The sequence below is a fragment of the Natator depressus genome, chromosome 1 (assembly GCF_965152275.1).
Source record: "Natator depressus isolate rNatDep1 chromosome 1, rNatDep2.hap1, whole genome shotgun sequence".
NCBI classification, from domain to species: domain Eukaryota; kingdom Metazoa; phylum Chordata; order Testudines; family Cheloniidae; genus Natator; species Natator depressus.
The window spans coordinates 27,137,099-27,158,909 of record NC_134234.1 but is presented as its reverse complement, the minus strand read 5'-3'; the positions used below and the strand labels follow the sequence as shown (position 1 = coordinate 27,158,909).

The 21,811-nt window shown below is 40.8% G+C and overlaps 1 protein-coding gene across 1 annotated transcript in view; it reads left to right on the top strand.

Annotated features, from left to right (window-relative positions):
- The window catches only part of SLC36A4 (solute carrier family 36 member 4), a 224,511-nt gene extending 209,569 nt beyond the window's left edge, over positions 1 to 14,942 (top strand). Inside the window, exon 11 of the mRNA XM_074956598.1 lies at positions 13,847 to 14,942. Coding sequence (XP_074812699.1) covers positions 13,847 to 14,154 — 308 coding nt within the window. The 3' untranslated portion in view covers positions 14,155 to 14,942. The remainder of the gene's footprint in view (positions 1 to 13,846) is intronic.
- The last annotated feature ends 6,869 nt before the right edge of the window (positions 14,943 to 21,811 follow it).

Sequence of the window (21,811 nt, the reverse complement as noted above, 5' to 3'; positions counted from 1 at the left end):
ATTATTTTTCCCTTCCACACCCACCCCTTCTGTTATTATGGGAGTTCAATTTAGGACTCTTCCCCTTTGTCTGTACTCCTCCTTCCATAGTCTCTTCTTTTATATTTTCCTTGCTTTCTAATCTCTCCTCGCTGCCTTTCTGCTACCCTTTTACTTTTCCCTTCCTAGCTCTCACCCTCATTTCCCCTCACTCAAGAGGTGGTCTTCAAGGTATATATGCATTCTGCTATTTTACGGCACCATTCATGTAATTTTTTTCATATACACATCTCTTTGCTTGTAGAAAGCTTAGGAAAAGAGGCATGGGCATAAAGAAGAAAGAGTCTAACTTGTTCCCTCAACTGCTGGTCAGAATGAAGGGAACACAAAGTTTTGGGACAATTCTGAGAGAGTAAATGATTGGTAGCAGAGAGAAATGTGGTCAGTGGCAGAAGTGTTGCCCAGCAGCACTTGTTCTGTTGGGGTACTATAGGGCAGAGCGAGGCATGGCTGGCACTTCCTGCCTCAGTTTCCCTCCCTGATGTTGATGATCTTGCCTTCCCAGACACTAGTCTGTGCTGGAGATGTGGCTTAGCCTTCTGGCCAAGTTGCAAGCAAAACTTAACCCCTTCCCATATAGCAGAAGTCCAACTAAAAAGTGCCCACAAACAAAAAGGTGCTTCAGGGCTTCTCTTCAGCATGCCCTCTGGGCTCTCGTCCCAGCTCCTTTCTGGACTACCTATGAGAATCTTTATGATTCCAACTCCAGACTGATCTCACTCTCAGTCCTGTTATTAGACCTAGGTGTCCATTAATCTATCACTTGGTCCTCCTTAGTCCCACTCCCTCAGGCTAGGAAGCAGCTAATTAATTCTGACACAGGTGTGGTTGGCCCATTTCCCCATAAACGGGCCAGTCACTCTGACAAGTCCTCGCTCCCTAGAGCCTTCCTACCCCTAAGGTAGGTTCTACAATATCTACTATTTCATCTGCTGAGCTAGGACAGTCTGCTTTCTTACCCAGCTACAGGGGTGGTGGACAACTTCTGAGATTAACCTCTCTCTCCCCCAGCACACTTTCTCCATAGTGAAAGCTTGAGTTACAGTCCCTCCACATTATCTTCCAGCAGCATTACTTGGACTTTCTTTCTTTCTTTCTTTTGTTTGTTTCCCAGCCGCCAGCTCCTTTTTTCTTTAAGGGTTTGTTGTTTGGCTTCCTCCAAGACAGCTAGTTCCACACACTGATTCTCCTTGCCCATTCTGAAGCTGGTCAGCTCCTGCTTTATGGCCTGCGTGCATCTCTTCCAGATTTCTTTTTAGCCGGTCCCTCTGCGGGAGCACCTCCTTCTGGTGCTTTTCTTGCACCAAAACTAGGATCTTCACAGTTGTGCACTCCAATATTGTATAGGCCTTTTTTTGTCTACCACACCCAGGGCTTCCAAGATTACAGAGACTGTCCTTTCCACCCCTTCTGTGTTCACCCCTTTATCAGCACAGTTTTTCTCTGTGTTCATGGCCCTAAGTCTTTCTACAGAGCTGCTACCTGCTGGTAGAGGGCAGAAATCTCATACTCCAGACCCCTTTTTGCTTCCTGCCTGTGGATCAGTTGTTCTTTAAATCAGTTCCTTTCTGCCTCCATCTGTCTCAGGTGTGTCTTGAAGCTCAATTTCTGCTCCTTATTTCTGGGGTCCCTAATCCCTTCATTGCTACAGTCCTTTTCCCCAAAGTTCAAGCTCTTAGTGGGACAGTCTCTTAATATGTTTAATCTTCCCATAGGGAAAGGATATGAGCCCTGAGGAGCTGCTCTCTCTCCTCTACAAGGGGCAAACCATCTTTATGTGCCTCACCTTCCTGTCCCTAAAGCACACCAGGATTTTTCTCACTGGCCAGTGCTGAGGTACATCCTGCCACTGCTGCTTTTGTTATTCCTCCAGAAATTGCAGGAAGATTGCCTGCCTCTCTCTTATTGTTGCACCATGAGCAGATGCAGAATGTCTTCCACACTTTTGTTAAAGGCTTCACCAGACCCATCCTGCCTCCCCCTCACCTCCTGGTACACCAGCCTGGGAAGATGAATGTTCCCCAGGCAAAGAAAGCATCTCTATCTCTCTGCCCCATAATCCCTCCTTGATGGAAGCGTGGTCTTGTGACCCCACTTCTGCTACTAACTTGTCTTGAGGTGTGGCTGCTCTGTAGTGCTTCCTGTTGGCTGAGCATGGCACAGCAAGCATGCCCTGCTTTAGTTTCCCTCCTCTGTGGTTGGTCTCCTCGTCTTCCCAGACACCAGCTTGTGCAGGAGTGGTTTAACCCTCTAGCCAAATCAATCAAAACTTAACCCCTTCTAGTGAGGCAAAAGCCCAGCTAAAAGTCCCAACAAACAAAAAAGTTCTTCTTTCCTTAAGGGCTTCTCTTCAGCCTGCTCCCCTGTTTCCACCCTCTTTCTGGGCTACCTTTAGGGTGACCAGATGTTTCGATTTTATAGGAACGGTCCTGATTTTGGGGTCTTTTTCTTATATAGGCTCCTATTACCCCCACCCCCGTCCTGATTTTTCACACTTGCTGTCTGTTCACCCTAGCTACCTTTGAGAGTCTTCATGGCTCTGAGATACAGCACTTAGCCCTCAGACTGGTTCCCCTGGAGTACTATTGTCAGCCCTGCTGGGCTGAATTCACTGCATCCTTCCTTGATCTGGTATAGACCACTGGACCCAGGCTAATGCCCCTGCAGTGCCGGTCTCCTGCAGATGCTGGTTGAAGCCTTCCTGCTCTTCAGGAATAGGATATAAACCCAAAGGAGGCTTTACCGCAAAATGCAGTTGAAAAATGCATTAGGTAGAGCCCTGTATCATTCTTCCTGTCATTGCACTATTCTGTGTCAGTTTTGAACACACTTACTGTTTGATAGGCTATGTTCTACCAGATTAATGTGTCCATTCTATCGGGAACAGCAGCACATAAAAAAGACAAACACAGGTTAAAGACTTTTAATGAGAGAGCAGAAAGCTTAGTTACTCAAGAGAACCTCCTTGCTCTATAATTTAATATCCTTGTTTATTATTCTCCTTAATCTCTTATTAAATAAGTTATAGAACTAAAGAGGTAATTAAAGAAAACAAATTATCTAGAGCAATTAACGTAATTTTTGGCAACCTGATGGGCTCTACTGCTGGTGAAAGGCCTGCATAGAAAAATATTTTTGATTTTTATGTTCATGATTTGCTCCTTTTAATTATCTTTAGAGGAATGTAGAATTTGGTTATGAAATGATAATGCAAGAAGCTTGAGGGATAAAGAATCATAATTATAACTTCTACTGGACATGTCTTTGGCACTGGTTCTCCCACACACATACAGTATTTATGGACTAAAGTTTAGTAGTTAATATTAAAGTTGAGTAGTAACTTAAATTTGAATTTTACATTTACGGTTATATTTTTTGCTCACTCTGAAGAGTGACTAACAAGCAGAATATGATCAAATCTTAAAGCAAAATGTAGGTGTCGTTTTATGTGTGTATTTATTCAGTTAAACTTTCTCATCTATATCTTCCATCTCTATATTGCGTGTTAATAAAACACTGAGTAGACATGAGGGTCCACGGTTCAGAAATATCAATCACAATATACTCCCCATTATCCGAATGGCCCGGAGGACGTGGATTTTATTCAGATAATTGGGAGTTTGGATAAGAGAGAGGGCAGGAGCCATTCAGCAGTGGGTGGCTTCCTCTGTAGCAGGGGGCTTATTCTCCTCCTCGCAGTCCTGGCTAGGGGTCTCTGCTCTATTATCTGAACCTCCAGATTCTCCAAATCCCTTTCTTGTCCCACAGCATGAGATACATGCCCTCGGTAGTATGTACCTCATGCTGGGGACAAGAAAGGGATTTGGAGAATGCGGAGGTTTGGATAATGGGGTTTCAGATAAACAGGAGTGTACTGTAATCAATGAATTTACAACGTGCTGTGGGGCTTTCGTAGCAACAAGCGTGAATGGCACGTTGCAACTTTTTAAAACACTTTGGTAACACTTTATAAAAAGTCTTTGAGTGGCCCAGATAAAAATTGTTACCAGCGTTTCATAGAAAAATAGTGTCTATGTATACGTCTATATGTATATAGGTAGTAAATCTGAAGAGCACCATTAACTGGTAATTAAGAATAGGATATATATGGTTCATGAGTTTGTGATTTGAGTAAAGTTGTTGTTACATTGCAAATGGCTTCCTAACTGAGCTTTGCACTGTCCTGAAAAGTTTACGATCTCAGAGCTTCATCCTGCAGACACTTACACATGAGTAATTTTACTCATGAGTGGTCCTATTGGTAGGTGCTTTTAGGATTAGGCCCCAATTCTTCTATCAGATGCAGTGGGAAATCCAGAGCGTAGGATGGCATATTTTGTGTGTGTGTTAATTCAAACTTTTTATGGGTCTCATAGAATTGGGTTTCTAAGAGGTGAGTTACTGGTTTATGGAGCAGTGTCCATACTCTGTAATAGCTGTAACATTATCTATTTAGACTCAATTAATAATGCCTTTTATAGCTTGCTTTGTGATATTGATTCTAGTTGCATATAGCCGTCATTTAAAATTATCTCACTTAAGTATGCCTAGATGGATTCTTAATTTAAAGTCTCAGTAGCAACACTGAAAGAATTTTGCTACAGAGCCAAATTAATCTACAGTACTGAAGTTCACAGAAGACAGTCCAACCATATGTGAGATGAGAACACACAGAATGCAGTCAAGTGAAGTGTGAAACATTTGCTCGTATTTCACAGTGGGCCATGTTAAGCATCTACACACACTAGTTGCATGAAACAATCAGGATAAGAGTTTTTCTTGCAGCCTGCACTGTTAAGAACCATCTTTCTCTAGCTACCCAGGCTGTGCTTGAGCTTAGTATCTAAGAGGCAGAATTAATAAAAACTTGAGGTTCCAGGCTTTGCACAGACCTTTTACAGACTTCCCTGGTGTGGAAGCCAGTTAGGGTTTTTTTTATTGAGGTTGGCTCAGGGAAGCAGTTAGGTCAAGTACATAGGGCATAGGCACATGGCTAGGGCCCCAATTCCTGGAGTCAAACAGTCACATCCGAATCTCAACTTTCATTTTAAAAAGAGTTTCTAGTTCTCAATGTTGCAAAGAAAAACTTGAAGATATGCCCTGAGTGTAACTGGTGCAGTCTTTATTTCCTGAGTCTGCAGACAGCATGACATGGTAGCTTTAAGAGGTGTGAGCTGGCACACTCTTCTGAATGGTTGTTATCTCTGAAACGTGCTGCCTTATGGGGCCACAGTCAGCACCACCCTTCAGAGGTCTATGCATGGGGGGGCGGACAGCCACAGCCCTTATCATGGCTCTGTTATGGTGATGTCAGCAGGAACATCCACGAACACACATGCACACACCCCAGAACACACATGAAGGCTTCTATTCTAGTAGATAGAAGCTGAATCCTCCCTCTTCTCAGATGGGGAGGATGGCCAAACGTGAGGGGGTCTTCCCTACCTTCCTGAATCCAGTTATTTCATGTTGCATAAGCAGCCCCACTGTAGGAAGCTGAGCACTTGTTGCTCCCTTGACGTCAGTGGCAAGTGCCCACACACAGCATCTCTGGAAATTGGGCTCCTTGTATCCGACTCCCAGTCTAGAGCCCTGTGCACCCAACTTAACTACTTCCCTGAGCCAGTCGTAAAAACTCCCTCTGGCTTCCAAGCCAGGGATATCTGCATAAGGTCTGTGTAAATCCCAGAAATCCAAGGTTTTACTACTTCTGCCTTCTTAAATACTCAAACACAGCACGGGCAGCTAGAGAGATGATGACTTCTAGTGCAAGTAGTAGGAAACTCATCCAATGGGGGTTTCATAGAACTCGTGGGTGCAGGATCTTGGCATGCCTAACTTTTGGCACCTGGATTTGAAAATTCTGGCCTTGACTCCTCCATCTAGTTGCTGTCAAAGTGGACAAATCATTTACCACCTAATTGTCTCATCTGGAATACGGAGCAGTGATATTTATCCACCTTCTGAAAGGTCCTTGGTGCAAAACTTTATATACTCTTTGTTTATTAAAATACACTCATCCCCACCTTTTTACATATAATAGTGTGCACAGAGTACAGAGAAAGGGACTAGTGCACTGGTTCAGGGAACAGACTATTATGAGGGTTACAAAGTTTTTGTTGCTTGGGTGTAGGGTGTCCTTGATTACTTCTCACTATGAAAGATTAACAGTGACATTTACTCTATCTGCTCTTGCTTGACCTGAATGAATCCTGTTAACGTAGGATAAATCAATCAAAAACAGTGGGTAGCAGTGTGAAGGCAAGTGAAGGGTAGAGTCAGAGCAATTTCAGTCTCTCTCAGCCTACAGTATGTTGCTGAAAGATAATGATGAAAGCGTTCTTTACTCCACTGGGAATAAAACAGAACTATATGATGTGTGTGGTTGTCCTAGTTGCTAGTCTTATCTCTTTTTCTCGCAAGTATGTAAGTAGAGTTTGTTACCTTGTGTAGTGTGCTTCCAATAGATTTCCTGCTTTATTCTTTATCAGGTTTGCTTTTGAGACTGCATTGATACTTGTAAAAATATAATTTAAGAAATTTGGATTTAATCAATTGTTATTTGCCCAAGATTTAAATCAGAATAGGACTTAAAGAAATCATCTAATGAATGTACCTAAGATGAGTTAAAACAAATAAACAGAATAAAACCCCAAGCCCTATGATAATTAGTGCCTGTATTCAGAAGCAACGATTTTCTTAATCACTGTTGCTTATTGGCATGTGTTCTATTTAAAATTCACATGTTAAACCCCTGCTTAAAGATTTCTTACCTGTGTGAATAACTCCATAAATTATTAAAAGTTAAAAATATTTTAGTCTTGTCCAGTAATGATTTTATTTACTATTTGCACACTCAGCTTGGACAATACAAATAGATTAGTCAGTTTCACTTCAGGTTAATAATTGGTTTCTGCTCAGTTTCACATTCTAGTTTACATATTAGAGCATCACAGAGTTTAAGGCCAGAAGCCATCACCCAGATCATCCAGTCTGACCTCCTGCACGTCATAAACCACTACCTAGTTATCACTGCACTGAGCCCAGTAATCTGGATTAGATTAAAGTATCACAGCCCTCTGGAGACCAAATTATTGTGTGCCGCAGACAGAGAATAGAAGAGATCAAGGTGTGCCAATGTCCAAGGCCCCTTCAATGACAGGGGATTGATTTGGTGAGATGTACCCAGGTGAACCTATAATGTGGCAACATTTTGAGTTGTAAAGACTGTAAGGGAGTATTATTCCTTTAAAAATGAAGAGCTTTTATTGAAATCCTAAATTCTGATAGTTAGGTTTGGTCAAAATGAAACCTAAATTGTCTTCTTGGTGACCGGTTAGATATATTTATTGTGTGTTTGGTTTTATATTTTAAGAGAAATATAATAGATGTGTGACTGCAGTGACTTTCTAAATATATTATCATTTTTATAAAATAGTGATTTTCCTTTATTTGTGATCTTTGGCCCTAACCTTGCAACTGCATTCACACAGCCATACCCCTGTGCCTGAATGGAATCCCCTTGACTTCAGTGAGACTCTCCCTGGGCATGGGTGGTCCACTTGCATGGATGCATTTGCAGGATTGGGGTCTTTCTTGGTATCTGGAAGGCAGTATAGCAATATAAAATTTTAACATTTGTGAAATGATGTTGGCAGGAAGAACCATGGATGCAAACTTTTGAAGCGTGTCTCTGCAGACAACCTAAAGGAATGTTTCTACTGGTTACTTTCCTTTTTGTAGAGTAAGAAAAAAAGCCTAATTTGTAAACTTCCTGAATCTGCTCTTCTGTCAAGCACATCAGTCACAGAACCATGATCCCAGCTAGCTGTACTTTGAATACTCAAGCCTATGTCAGGCATCTTTGTGAGGCTGTCTCCTGTACTTAGGCTAGTGAATATCTTAGTACCCCTGGGCATCCCACAAAGTTCTCCACATGTCGGTTGTGATCTTCCTGATTTTTTCTAGCTTTAGAATAAATTCTTTATCTGATTTGAGAGTGTCCCTTTAAATGTTTGTAAACGTAGCTCGTTATATAAGTCCCTTCTATTCCTAGTACATTCCTATGCTGAAAGTCACAAAAGTGACTTAAGCCAGGTTAGAAAAAAGGGCATTACCATCATTCAAGGAATCTACTTGGGGAATTTTGGGTATAGCCATGACCATCCAACTCGTAGAACTTATTTTCTTGTGTTTTCTCCATAGACCTAATCACTACGACAGTGCATAGTTAAATAATTTAAACTGGTGCCCTTGCAATATTCATGGTAAAATAATCTTTCATTGTCATGGGTTTAACGTGTTTTTGCTGAACCAAACTTCAGTAAATTATGTTTGATCATTAAATGTTGCATATGTGGGAATCTTGGTGTGAACCAAGCCCTTGTCTGCATTGGCATTTTAGCCACAAGGGTAACTGCATAATGAACATCCTTACTGAAGAGACAGTTTACACTAGTACAAAATGATTTGCTGTAGCTAGAAAGAAGGGTAAATTGTACTGGTGCATATCATGCTGCACGAGTTTAAACTGTCTTTGTGGCAATTTGGATGGTGCAGCTACAAGAGTTGCTAAAATCCCTATGTAGACAGAGCCTAAGAAATATGCTTGCTCCTATATTCATTTTTATACTTAGTCATCCTCATTATATGTCTGTTGTGCATTATTATGGGATTACTCCCATCTCTGAAATGCTATTTTGGAAGTCCTATAGGAAGAGATTTTTTTTAAAGTGCCTAATGGATTTAGGACCACAAATCCCACTGAAAATTAGTGGGGCTTTTGAAAATCTTCACCATAGATGCTATAAAGACAAAACTTCTTGCTTTTTATTTTAAAGGTATTGAGTTAAAATCCTGTTGAGACTGTGTTTTCATTTAAATAATTTTGTATTAACTGCTTTTCCCATCAGTATGATTACAGATTTCATTCTTACCACTTTTCCAAAGCAGAAATGAAAAAAGACGGAGTCAAAACATTTCTCATTTAAAAAAGCCAAGCTAGCAAAAGAACAGTTTAAACTATATAAAAATGTGATACTGGATCTATTTAAAACACCCACACTGGAAATATGGCTAGCTTTATAGTCCCAAAATACAGTGTTCTCATACAAAAAGGTTAAAATATGTAATTTTCAGCCTAGGTGGCTTTTATTTCAGATTAAGGCAAACAACAAAGAAAGGACTAATGTAGTGTCTCTAAGGGAGAGAATGTATGTGCTTATTGTGTAACATCCTGCACCTGAACTGAAACAAAATGTCAGCCGCCATATATTTGTCCTTGCAAAATGTATGGAGACTGCCAACATTTAAAGCCGCAGTACACAGAAAACAGAATGTATAGCAGTGTAAATGAAAAATTATGTCCTATTCCAGTTCAGAGTGGCTAAGTGGGAATTTGAACTATTGGATGAATGTCCAGTTAGTTAACTGTAACTTGTTAAATGTGACTGTTTCCACAGATCTATTTGGCTAAACTGTTCTTTTCTAATTTGGCTTAGAGTTAAATATGAAGTGTTTCACTTCTGAAACGTTTCTGCTAGACCAGTGGTTCTCAACCAGGGGCCTGGGGCCCCCTGCAGGGGGCTTGTGCTTCCGGGGGTCCACCAAGCAGGACCGGCATTAGACTTGCAGGAGGCCAGACTAGATGATCACAATGGTTCCCTTCTGACCTGGGGATCTACAAATCTATATGCATGAAACAGTCCTTATGGTTTCTGCTCTGTTATCTCATGCTAAGATATTAAATGTCAAATCATTATGAAGAGGTAGAAATCAAATGATTCTTATTGGTTTTTTTTTTTAAATTATTTGTATTACAGTACCACTTGGAAGCCCAAACTAAGGTCAGGGCTCATTGGGTTTGTAAGTGCCTAGCATGGAGTAAGGAACAGTCTCTTATCCAAAGAGCTTATGCTGTAACTAGACAAGACAAACAAAGAGCAGGAGAAAGCAAGTACTATTCACATTTCAGATGGGGAACTGAAGTTTAGAGAGACTAAGTGACTTATCTAAGGTCTGTGGTAGAGGGAGGGATTGAACCCACATCTCCCAAGTCCCAGTCTAGGGCCTTAACCAAAGAACTCTCTTTCCTCTCAGTTTTTTAAAAATACATGCATCGTTGTTTTTCTAGGTGCATTACATTGCTGAGGTGCTATACACTTATTAACTGATCTCATTAACATAATTATATGCTATTTGTTTACCACCCTGTTTACATTTCCTCTCATTTGAAATCTTCAGCAGAATATATGGTTTCAGGTACATGTCTGTAATAACAGTGGTGACAGACGCTTCCAATATAGGCCTTGAGTATGCTGTGTGCCACCGTTATGTGATGTTTGCTTATTACCCCTACAACTCAGTCCCTATACTTTCTTCTTATCTGCTCTGGGGTGTACAACTGGATTCTTTCTTAACCCTTAGGACCCTATGGATAGTCCCCTTCAGCAGTCATGCCTCTTCCTCCTAGAGATCACCAAGGAAACTATCTCCCTGCTTCATGGAGGATATGGAGCCACTCAATCTGTACCCCTGTACATCAGGGCCTTCCAGGGGCAGGTAAATTTCCCCCTCTGATGATTATCACAGTGTATTAGGAAGAGGTTTTTATACTACACATATTTGATGAGTCTATTTACAGCCTTGTATTTTATCAGCCAGATAGGTCTGCCTGTCCTGGAGGAAAGGAGAGATTGATATAAACTAGGACCAGGATCCAAACAATCCGGATTGAGTTTTGATTTAGCGTAATCTAATCCAAAGTACCCCCTTTTCTGCCTTTCTCCAGTCTAAAGGAACCATTACAATGTATATATTTTAATTTCATGTATTTCTATCTTTAAAAAACTCTATCTTTAAAAAATCTTTCACTATTTTTTTAATCAAGAACATTTTCAAACATTCCAATTAAATATAAGTAATGAATAACCCTTTCAATTGTCAGCACTTCTGTTGCACTGAAAGGGGTCTGTTACAGAAGTTAAAAGCAGCTATATTGAATGAGCACTCCCACTGCATCCATTTCACTAGCAAGACAATAAAATGTGCAGCTCTCTCCATCAGTCTTCAACAAATGTATTAACTGTGAGTTTTACCACACAGCACAAACATTTCAACTTCAGTTTTCGAAAACTTTAATGTTATGTAATACAGTACAAGTATTAAGTTATTAAGTATGCTTGCCAATTGTCCAATATAGAGAGAGAGATCACTTGATCATTACCTGTTAGGTTCACTCCCTCTGGGGCACCTGGCATTGGTCATTGTTGGCAGACAGGATACTGGGCTGGATGGACCTTTGGTCTGACCCAGTATGGCCATTCTTATGTTCTTATGTCCAGACCTGAGCGTCCAATTCTGCATTGTTTGTGCACCCAAGGTGCCTACTTTATTGTTTTCAGTAGGACTTTTGGCTACACAAGGAATAGAGAGTTAAATTAGGGACTGAACTAAACTTAAGTGTTCTCAGCCATTGTGAATAATGGGATATGCTGTACAGCTACTCACTTCAGGGTGGTTTTCAGTATGCAAGCCACCTGCACTTACATGCTCTACTGTTCTCTTGGACTCATCACTTAAAGTAGATATTATATTTATCCTCCACACAAAACTTTTGGCTCTTACAGCTATAGCTTACAGCTTACAGCTTATAGCTTATAGCTCTTACAGCTTACAGAATCGAGGGTTACTGGATCCCCTAACCCCATATTACTAAAGCCATCCAGTCCTAAATAGGAGAAATGACTTCATGCCAAGAAGCCTGAGAATTGGTAGCCTTTTAAACTTTAATCTATGGAGTGTGTAAGAAGGTGGCACCCCAAATCTGCTCCACACTATAGAAGGGCAAATACCCACTTTCAGGTGTTGGACTTTATTGTGAACTGAATAACATCACAACATAAAACAGAGTCTAAGCTTTCTCCACGTATCTGGGTGAACCTAAGGTTTTCTCAAGGACCGCTGTCTTTCCCCCTACTTCCCTCTGGACAGAGTGTCAGTGCATTCTCTTTTATAACCTTGTGGAATTCACAAACCACAGCTGCCACAAGACGTCTGTATCATTTACTTTGCAGCTATCTTCCGTTAATAGGGTGGGTTAATAGGAGAGCCCTGTAATATTCTGAAGGGTCATAAATCCAGTCTTTGTTATATAGTGTATCTAGAGATGCTGTTCTTAATCATAAAAGAGCCTAATCCTTTTCTGAAACTTCTTGAAGTCTTTGCTGTGATGCAAATATCATGCAGTGGTAAGTGCCACAAGTTTATTGTGATACATGAACGACATTTATTTTAGAAAGTTGCCTTTCTAATTTCAGCTGTCCTCAGAATTCAAGACATATGCCCAAACCGGCCTACATCTGGGATATTAGTCTGCAAAACTTGTAAGGTTCCGTTTGAAATCAAAGTGCTGCTTGTCAGGCTGAGAAAAGATCACATTGGTATGCACTTAGTTAAGTTTTGCCCTCACTTGCTACCTAAAGGTATCTTCATTCCAATCATTGCATTATTTATTGCCATATACGATAAACATTACTCCACTACCATTTTTCTTGAAGGCAAAGGCACTGTACTGAAGCTGAGTGTAGGTGCGTGAGTTGAGGGAGGTGGCGGTTGGGAAATATGTGGCGCAATATAAAAATGAAGAGCAAAAAATGTTTTGTGGATGATTCCTGTCATGCTGGAGGTTTTCATACCGGTTTTCCCCTTTCCCTTCCTTCCATTTAGCTATTCCAAGGAGGCAGCTGACATGACTGTCTGTGCTAATCTCTGCCAGCCAAAAGGAGATGCATTTGTGAAAGGAAAACTCAGCTTTCCCTACCATTCACTGGAGATTAGATTGGAGCCTCTGCTCAACTGTTTTATAATACAGAACTGAAAGCATTCATTACCACACTTGTATGGTTCTAAATCATGACTAGGACATCTTGGTTAGAGTTTCCAGACAAAGGGATTAAAAACATCAGAGGCCCTGATTCTTTTGTAACAATGAATTCAGTTTGTAGAATTTTACAGTATTGGGACAAAGACCAACCACCCGGTGCTGGAAGGCTCAATCTTTCCTGTTTCTAAATATGTCTGTCTGGACTGAACTCTTTGTCTGGTAAATTGGTAACCTGTCAAAGGTATTTTACAAACTGAACAGTCTTAGTGATTGATATTTTTCAAGAGACAGATGTCCAAATAAGACGGGATTGCGGTGGCCATGGGATCCCAAATGGTCAGGAAATTGTATGTCCATTTTGGTTAATTTTTAAGTTACTTTTTAATATGGATATCATTTACCAGGGCCTCAAATTTGATGTAGTTTGTAGGGTGATTCTGTGTGTGTGTGTGTGTTTGTTTGCCCAGCATAGCCTGTGCTACTTACAGCCTCCCCTTCCACTGCAAAGCCTGTCTCCCCTCGACCTGTCATTCTCTTGAAAAAAATGAGTGTAGAAGTGTCACCGTGCAATTTCAGATCTCTTGTGTCTCAATGATTTGCAAAGCAAACTTTGTTTATTCCACATGTACAAAAAGATTATGTTTTGAACTGCCAGCCCTGCAAACTCACTTTGGGATCTGAAAATCAAGTGAGGTACTTTACATTATCACTGAAACTTATCTAACCCAGAAATAAGTGCATTCATTTCTTTTTGTGTTGAAGACTATCCTTATTTGTTAGTAAAGTCTGGGGCTCTACACTGATTAGAATTAAAAATGAGTGGTAAATTGCTCGATTGTGATTCACTGGCTTATGTAGCTGTCAAGCTTTTATTTTAATGAAGATGCTAAATTTAAGATAAAAAATGCTTGTTATCTCTTTCAGGTGCTGTAGCAGTCTCGATCCCTCACCTAGACCTGGTGATTTCTTTTGTTGGCGCCGTAAGCAGCAGCACTTTGGCATTGATCCTGCCACCTTTGGTTGAAATCCTCACATTTTACAAGGAAAACTTAAGTGTGTGGATGATACTTAAAGACATCTTTATAGCTGTTATTGGAGTCGTTGGCTTTATAACAGGGACATATGTGACAGTTGAAGAGATCATTTATCCTGCTGTGACAGTCTTAGTTAACACTACAGAGAGCCCCTTTGAAGATTTGAACACTAGGCACTTGGTGACTGGTTTCAATTAATGGTGAGAGAACCAAGAATCATTTTGTTCCTGGGTGTGGGTTCTGATTAGGAGCAAAAGATCATGATAGAGCCTGTACTCGGCGGTATGGGCCATATTCAAATGAACTGAACAAATAAATTCTGAACAATAACACACCTCTCTCCTCCTCTTCCTCCTTTGCCCATTCTGTAACTCCTTCAGACCAGATCTCTGTGTTAAGTCTCTCAAGCCTCCTCTGCTCTATCTAGAGAAAGAAATGATTGTTTAGGTGTCAGGGTGGGAAATATTTATATATGAATTGCATGTGCAACCAAATATCATTCGTCAGAAAATCAAAATGCCTACTCAAAAGGGTGAAATCGACCCCACGCATCACAGCACCAACATGATGCCTATGCACCACTTACATCTCATTTAAACCCTGTTTTAAGGGGCTGAAGTGGGACTTAAGTAGTGTGTAGATCTTCTGCTGGCTCTCAGTGAAGGGGTGAATTTATCCCCAGTGGATAATAGTTACAATATATATAGCTTGGATTGTTAGTAATGTTTTTAGGGACCTGTAGACTTACTATCTGGAAGTGTTTCCTTTCAACAACTATAGGTTCTTCGCTCTGATTAATGGGCGTTAGTATGTCTTAAATCAGTGTGGTTTTGAAAAATTACTATGACTGTTCTTGCAGTCTTTTCACACTGGCATCAATGGAGTTCTGAAGACCTAAGGCCTTCAGGGTCAAGGTCTTAATGCTTAGCACGTGTACTGCAGACCACCAGTTTATGTGCCATTAGGCACAAGGTCACTTTTTTGTGCAATCCAGATCAATAACAAGCATTTTAGTTGAAGTATGTAAAAGATACCAAGTTCCTTCAGGAAAGTCCTCCATCCCTATCCCGACTATGTGGAACAGCTTGCAGGATCAAGGCCTTAGTTTTGACAGGGTATGCTACTTCCAGTCATAGAACAAGTAATTTTTAAAACCTGGTGTTTTATGGCCTTTGGGCTTTGTATGTGGTGTCACAGAATGTCATCATATATCAGAAAAAATGTACTCTGTAATGATGCAGAAGTAGATAACAAGATAACATCCCAGTTCACAAATAATGATGTAAGTAGTTTATTCTGATATATTTTTGGTAACTGCTGTCCTAAAAAACTAAACAAAACACTTTTGTGAATCTATCCTTAACTGCAACTGTACAAATACATGAAATGCTGTATTTTTCTACCTATTCCTAAAAGATTAGAGTGACTGTCTATATTTGTATGGTAGCAGCATATACAATGGAGTAATTATTTTTGCATTATGTTCTGCCTTCATTAGTATTTAACGTTCACATTACTGTATTTTGGTTCTCCCCAACCACCATTTTTGGTAAGTAAAAAGAGTACCCAGGAAAGCTGGTAACTGTGGGGGAAAGTCATCCTTTTGCTCCAGGCCAGTGCACCACTTAATCCTTCATATTAGAAAGCTCTATTTTGAGGGCTTGTATTGGGCTTTCTGGACCCCCTCTATTGAATTTCACCCTGAATGCCCAAACCAAATTGTTGTTATTTTAATTGAAAAAACTCTCGATTTTTTTTTAAAGAGTTTATCAAACTTTCTTCTTATAAAAATGCTTTTCTAAAGAATATATTTAATTATAACATTTCTTGAGGAAATAAAACCTCTCCCCTCATGTCCATGCACATTTAAGACAGAGCAATAGCTAATATATTTCTTGCCTTCAGAATATTTCCCCAGTCACCTACCATATGGCATCAGCATTATAGGCTTTCATGTCCATTTTATAAGTGTTTCCAATAGGGATTCAGTATAGTAGCATATGGTGTGAACTGCATGTAGTTTTTCAAACAGTTGTTCTAAGCAGCGCTCTCATTTTCATTTCAGCATGGACAAAATTAAACAAATACTTGGCAGGCACTTTAAAGGAATGCAGATGTAACGGTATGTTACTAACATACCCAGCACCTGTAATATTAAGGTGCCACCAACGACCATACAAGGGCAGTGACTGGACAGGCAAAAAGTAACTTTAACTTTTCAGAGTCAAGTATTTAAGCCTTTAAGCTATTTCTAAAGGAGTGTAGCGGGGTGGTTACCCCGCCCTGGCCTTGAAGGGGTTTAAGCAGCCCTGGAGAGGGCTGCAGGAGGAAGAGGAGTGAGAACAGCTGGAGGAAGCTGAGTGAGTAGCTGTCCACAGCTGTGGCCAGCTTAATTAGGGCCCAGCTGGCCCTTATAAAAGGGCAGTGGGCCAGAAGCCCCAGAGGACTCTTCCTATAGCTGTTGAGGGAGAAGGGCCTGGCTGCCTAGAAGCTAAGCAGGGTACCTAGACTGAAGAAGGGCTGGGGGAAGGCCAGAGGAGCTGGGGAGCTCCAGCCTGGAAACCCCCCCACCCCGGCTGCAGGCCTTGTTAAAGGCCAAGAAGGGTAGTGGGGTTGCAGAGGGTGGCCCAGGGGTAGGCAAAGGCAGCAGGTACAAACCCCCCTTGCCGGTGATGAGTGGCACTTACACTGCAGTCTGCCCCACGGATCGGGGGCTAGTTGATGACTGGCAGTGGCCATAGACTGAGGTGAGGTGGGGATAGAGGGTGGGGGTTCCCTGGGGAGGGGAGACCCAGTTTTGTGGGGGTACTGCCAGGGGGAAGCATCCTGGCCTGAAAGGGGCACTGGGGTCCAGGAGGGATTCAGGCCCAGTGGCAAGCGGGACACTGGCCTGCAGAGGGCGCTCTGGAGGCTGGAAACACTAATTCCCTGGACGACCACCAGGAAGCGCCGCAGGGGTGAGTCCTGCCCCATCACGAGGAGATATTGCAGCCAAGTTTTTCAATATATGTTTGGTGACGAAACCTGTTTACAAAAAAGGTACACTAGACAGTAGCATCAAAACACATTTTTTATTTATTTTTTGCTGTGAGATTTATTTTAATTGATCCTGAACATTTTCTACATATATTTTTAATACGACTGGTAAACATAACTTAGATTTCTCTCTTACTGTTTTGGCAGCTCTTTCTATTTGTGTGTGTATTTAGAAGATGCATAATTGCCAAATCCTTTCATATCATCTGTTCTCAGTCTGCTGCATTATAGCAAAGTCCTCTGAGATTGTGCTTCTGCCAACATGCTGAAGGATTTGGACCAGAAATATTTGGCCAGTGCAGAACATGGTGGTAATCTTTGGCTAGTACAGGTCGATGTGCACCTGATGCTATTTACCAAAGCCAAGGCTAACAAAGGTGGGTGCCTAAAGAGAGGCTCCCACATCCTTATTTAAGTCCCTGAAGATGTGACCTGATTTTGAAAAGCACCCAGGAGTACTCCCTAAAGTGAATGCAGGTCAGACTTTTTGAAAATCAAACCACATACTTAGGTGCCTAAATAAGGACTTAGAAGCTTAGCTTTAGGTCCCCAGCTTTGGAAATCTTGACCCAAGTGTGAACCCCTACAGATCTCATCATAAAGCCTGCCCATGGCACATCCCATCAGTCCTAATGGTGTCATTCAGCAGTCTCTCACTCAGACTCCTTGCCACTGACCCCGTGAGTATGAAGTAGCTTTTTTTAGTCTCTAGGTCAGTACTGCTGTCTAATGGGTGGTATTTAATTTAAATTAATGTGTCACTTAAGAGATTTTTAAATTGTTTATTAATATATTTAAAGGCTTTCCACTATACCATTTTTATTTTTCACCTACGGTGTAGGATTTTTATTATTTCAGCACTCACATATTAGGTTTGTTTGGCCTGCTCAGTCATTTTTAAAAAAAAGTCTGTGGTCTCAGGACCATGTTGTGCTGAAGAAGACTGAAGTGTCTCAAATAAAACTATTGAGAGATCATCAACTCCAAATATGACCAAATCAAAGACTAAAAGGGACCTTGAGAGGTTATCTACTCCAGTCCCCTGCACTCATGGCAGGACTAAGTTTTATCTAGACCATTCCTGACCAGGTGTTTGTCAAACCTGCTCTAAAAAATCTCCAATGATGGAGATTCCACAATCTCCATAGGCAATTTATTCCAGTGCTTAACTATCCTGACAGTTAGGAAGCTTTTCCTAATGTCCAACCTAAACCACCCTTGCTGCAATTTAAGCTCATTGCTTCTTGTCCTATCCTCAGAGGCTAAGAAATTTTTCTTGTTCCTCCTTCTTTTAACATCCTTTTACGTACTTGAAAACAGTTATGTCTCCTCTCAGTCTCCTCTTTTCAGACTAAACAAACCCAATTTTTTCAATCTTCCCACATAGGTCATGTTTTCTAGACCTTTAATCATTTTTGTCCCTCTTCTCTGGACTCTCCAATTTGTCCACATCCTTCCTGAAATGTGGCTCCCAGAACTGGACACGATACTCCAATTGAGCCAAATTAGTGCAGAGTAGAACAGAAGAATTACTTCTCGTATCTTGCTAACAACACTGCTGCTAACACATCCCAGAATGATTTTCACTTTTTTTGCAATAGCATTACACTGACTCATATTTAGCTTGTGGTCCACTATGACTCCCAGATTCCTTTCTGTAGCACTCCTTCCTAGACAGTCATTTACCATTTCGTATGTGTGCAACTGATTGCTCCTTCCTAAATGGAGTACTTTGCATTTGTCCTTGTTGAATTTCATCCTGTTTACTTCAGACCACTTCTCCAGTTTGTCCAGATCATTTTGAATTTTAATCCTATCCTCCAAAGCACTTGCAGCCCCTCCCAGCTTGGTATCGTCCACAAACTTTATAAGTGTACTCTCTATGCCATTACCTAAATCATTGATGAAGATATTAAATAGAACTGATCCCTGTGGGACCCCACTCATTATGTCCTTCCAGCATGACTGTGAACCACTGATAACTACTCTCTGGGAATGATTTTGCAACCAGTTTTGCACCTACCTTATAGTAGCTCCATCTAGGTTTGCATTTCCCTAGTTTGTTTATGAGAAGGTCATTCAAGACAGTATCAAAAGCTTTACTAAAGTCAAGCTATACCATGTCTACCACTTCCCCCCCCCCGCCCCCATCCACAAGGCTTGTTACCCTATCAAAGAAAGCTATCAGATTTGTTTGACATGCTTTGTTCTTGACAAATCTATGGTGACTACTACTTATCACCTTATTATCTTCTAGATGTTTGCAAATTGATTGCTTAATTATTTGCTCCATTATCTTTCTGGGTACAGAAGTTAAGCTGACTGGTCTGTAAATCTCTGCGTTGTCCCTATTTCCCTTTTTATAGATGGGCACCATATTTGCCCTTTTCCAGTCTTCCCATCTTCCATGATTTTTCAAAGATAATTGCTAATGGCTTAGATATCTCCTCTGTCAGCTCCTTGAGTATTCTAGGATGCATGTCATCAGGCCCTGGTGGCTTGAAGACATCTAATTTGTCCAAGTAATTTTTAACTTGTTCTTTCCCTATTTTAACCTCTTCTGATACTACCTCATTTTCCCTGGTATTCACTATGTTTGATGCCCAATCACCACCAACCTTCTTGGTGAAAACTGAAACAAAGAAGTCATTAAGCATCTCTGCCATTTCCACATTTTCTGTTTATTTTCCCCCATCATTGAGTAATGGGCCTACCCTGTCCTTGGTCTTCCTCTTGCTTCTAATGTATTGGTAGAATGTTTTCTTCTTACCTTTTACGTCTCTAGCTAGTTTGATCTCATTTTGTGCTTTGGCCTTTCTAATTTTGTCCCTACATACTTGTGGTGTTTGTTTATATTCATCCTCTGTGATTTGACCTAGTTTCCACTTTTTGTAGGACTTTTTTTTTTTTTTTTTTAGTTTCAGATAATTGAAGATCTCCTGGTTAAGCCAGGGTGGTCTCTTGCCATACTTCCTATCTTTCCTATGCAGTGGGATAGTTTGCTCTCATGCCCTTAATAATGTCTCTTTGAAAAACTGCCAACTGTCTTCAATTGTTTTTCCCCTTAGACTTGCTTCCCATGGGATCTTACCTACAAACTCCCTGAGTTTGCTAAAGTCTGTCTTGAAATCCATTGTCTTTATTTTGTTGTTCTCTCTCCTACCATTCCTTAGAATCATGAACTCTTATCATTTCATTATCACTTTCACCCAAGCTGCATTCCACTTTCAAAATCTCAGCCAGTTCCTCCCTATTTGTCAAAATCAAATCTAGAACAGCCTCTCCATTAGTAGCTTTCTCCACCTTCTGAAATAAAAAATTGTCTCCAGTAAATTCCAAGAATTTATTGGAAAATCTGTACCTGCTGTATTGTTTCCCCAACAGATTTCTGAGTAGCTGAATCCCTCATCACCATCAAGCCCTGTGCTTTGAATGATGGTGATAGTTGTTTAAAAGAAGTCTCACCTACCTCTTCTTCCTGGTTAGGTGGTCTATAGTAGACCCCTACCAGGACATCACCCTTATTTTATGCCCCTTTTATCCTTACTCAGAGACTTTCAACAAGTCTGTCTCCTATTTCCATCTCAATCTCACTCCAAGTGTATACATCTTTCATATATAAGGCAACACCTCCTCCCTTTTTTTTTTTAATCCTAGAATATCAGAGTTCGAAGGGACCTCAGGAGGTCATCTAGTCCAACCCCCTGCTCAAAGCAGGACCAGTCCCCAACTAAATCATCCCAGCCAGGGCTTTGTCAAGCCGGGCCTTAAAAACCTCTAAGGATGGAGATTCCGCCACCTCCCTAGGTAACACATTCCAGTGCTTCACCACCCTCCTAGTGAAATAGTGTTTCCTAATATCCAACCTAGACCTCCTCCACTGCAACTTGAGACCATTGCTCCTTGTTCTGTCACCTGCCACCACTGAGAACAGCCTAGCTCCATCCTTTTTTTTTCTACTCCCCGCCCCCCAGCTTGTCCTTCCTGAGCAAGCTGTACCCTTCTGTACCAATATTCCAGTCATATGTATTATCCCACCAAGTCTCTGTGATGCCAACTATGTCATAGTTGTGTTTGTTTACTAGCATTTTGAGTTCTTCCTTCTTATTCCCCATACTTCTCGCATTAGTATACAAACATCTAAGATACTGATTTGATTCCCCACCCCCCAGTTCTGTCTTATCTCTCCTTTATCCCTGCTATAATAGCCCATGCTTCCCCCAAATTCCAAACCTTCTCCCAGTCTCCATGTTCTTGACTTACCTATGGGTTTTGGTCACCTGCCCCCTTCAAACCTAGTTTAAAGCCCTCCTCACTAGGATAGCCAGTCAGTATCCAAATATGCTCTTCCCCTTCCTCGATAGGGGGACCCCATCTCTGCGTACGTTCCAAGGAAACATTGCCAAAGATTTTAAATGATAGGAAATCTGACAAACTCCTTTTTTAAAAAAAATAAGATGGTTATTTTGTTTTAAAGTACTGTAACAAGTGTAACCAGTTAAGATGCAAGTAGACAAACTGCAGACTAAGTGAAGATCATTTGCTTTAATATGTATTTAAGATGGGCATAGAAGTACTTTATCATCAACTCATTAATTTAAATTGAAAAATGTATGCCATTGGAATTATTTTCTTCCTAATAAGGAATAGAAAAGTATGTTTATGTACTGTGTGTACACTTATATTTAACAGGATTGTATTAACTGTTTTAATGTAACTTAATCATTGGCTGCACTACAAATAACTGGACCATTTTCTTGTCTGTAAATGATCTATCCTCAGACATTGGGCAAGAAAGAGGGTGACTTTGTCTAGTTTC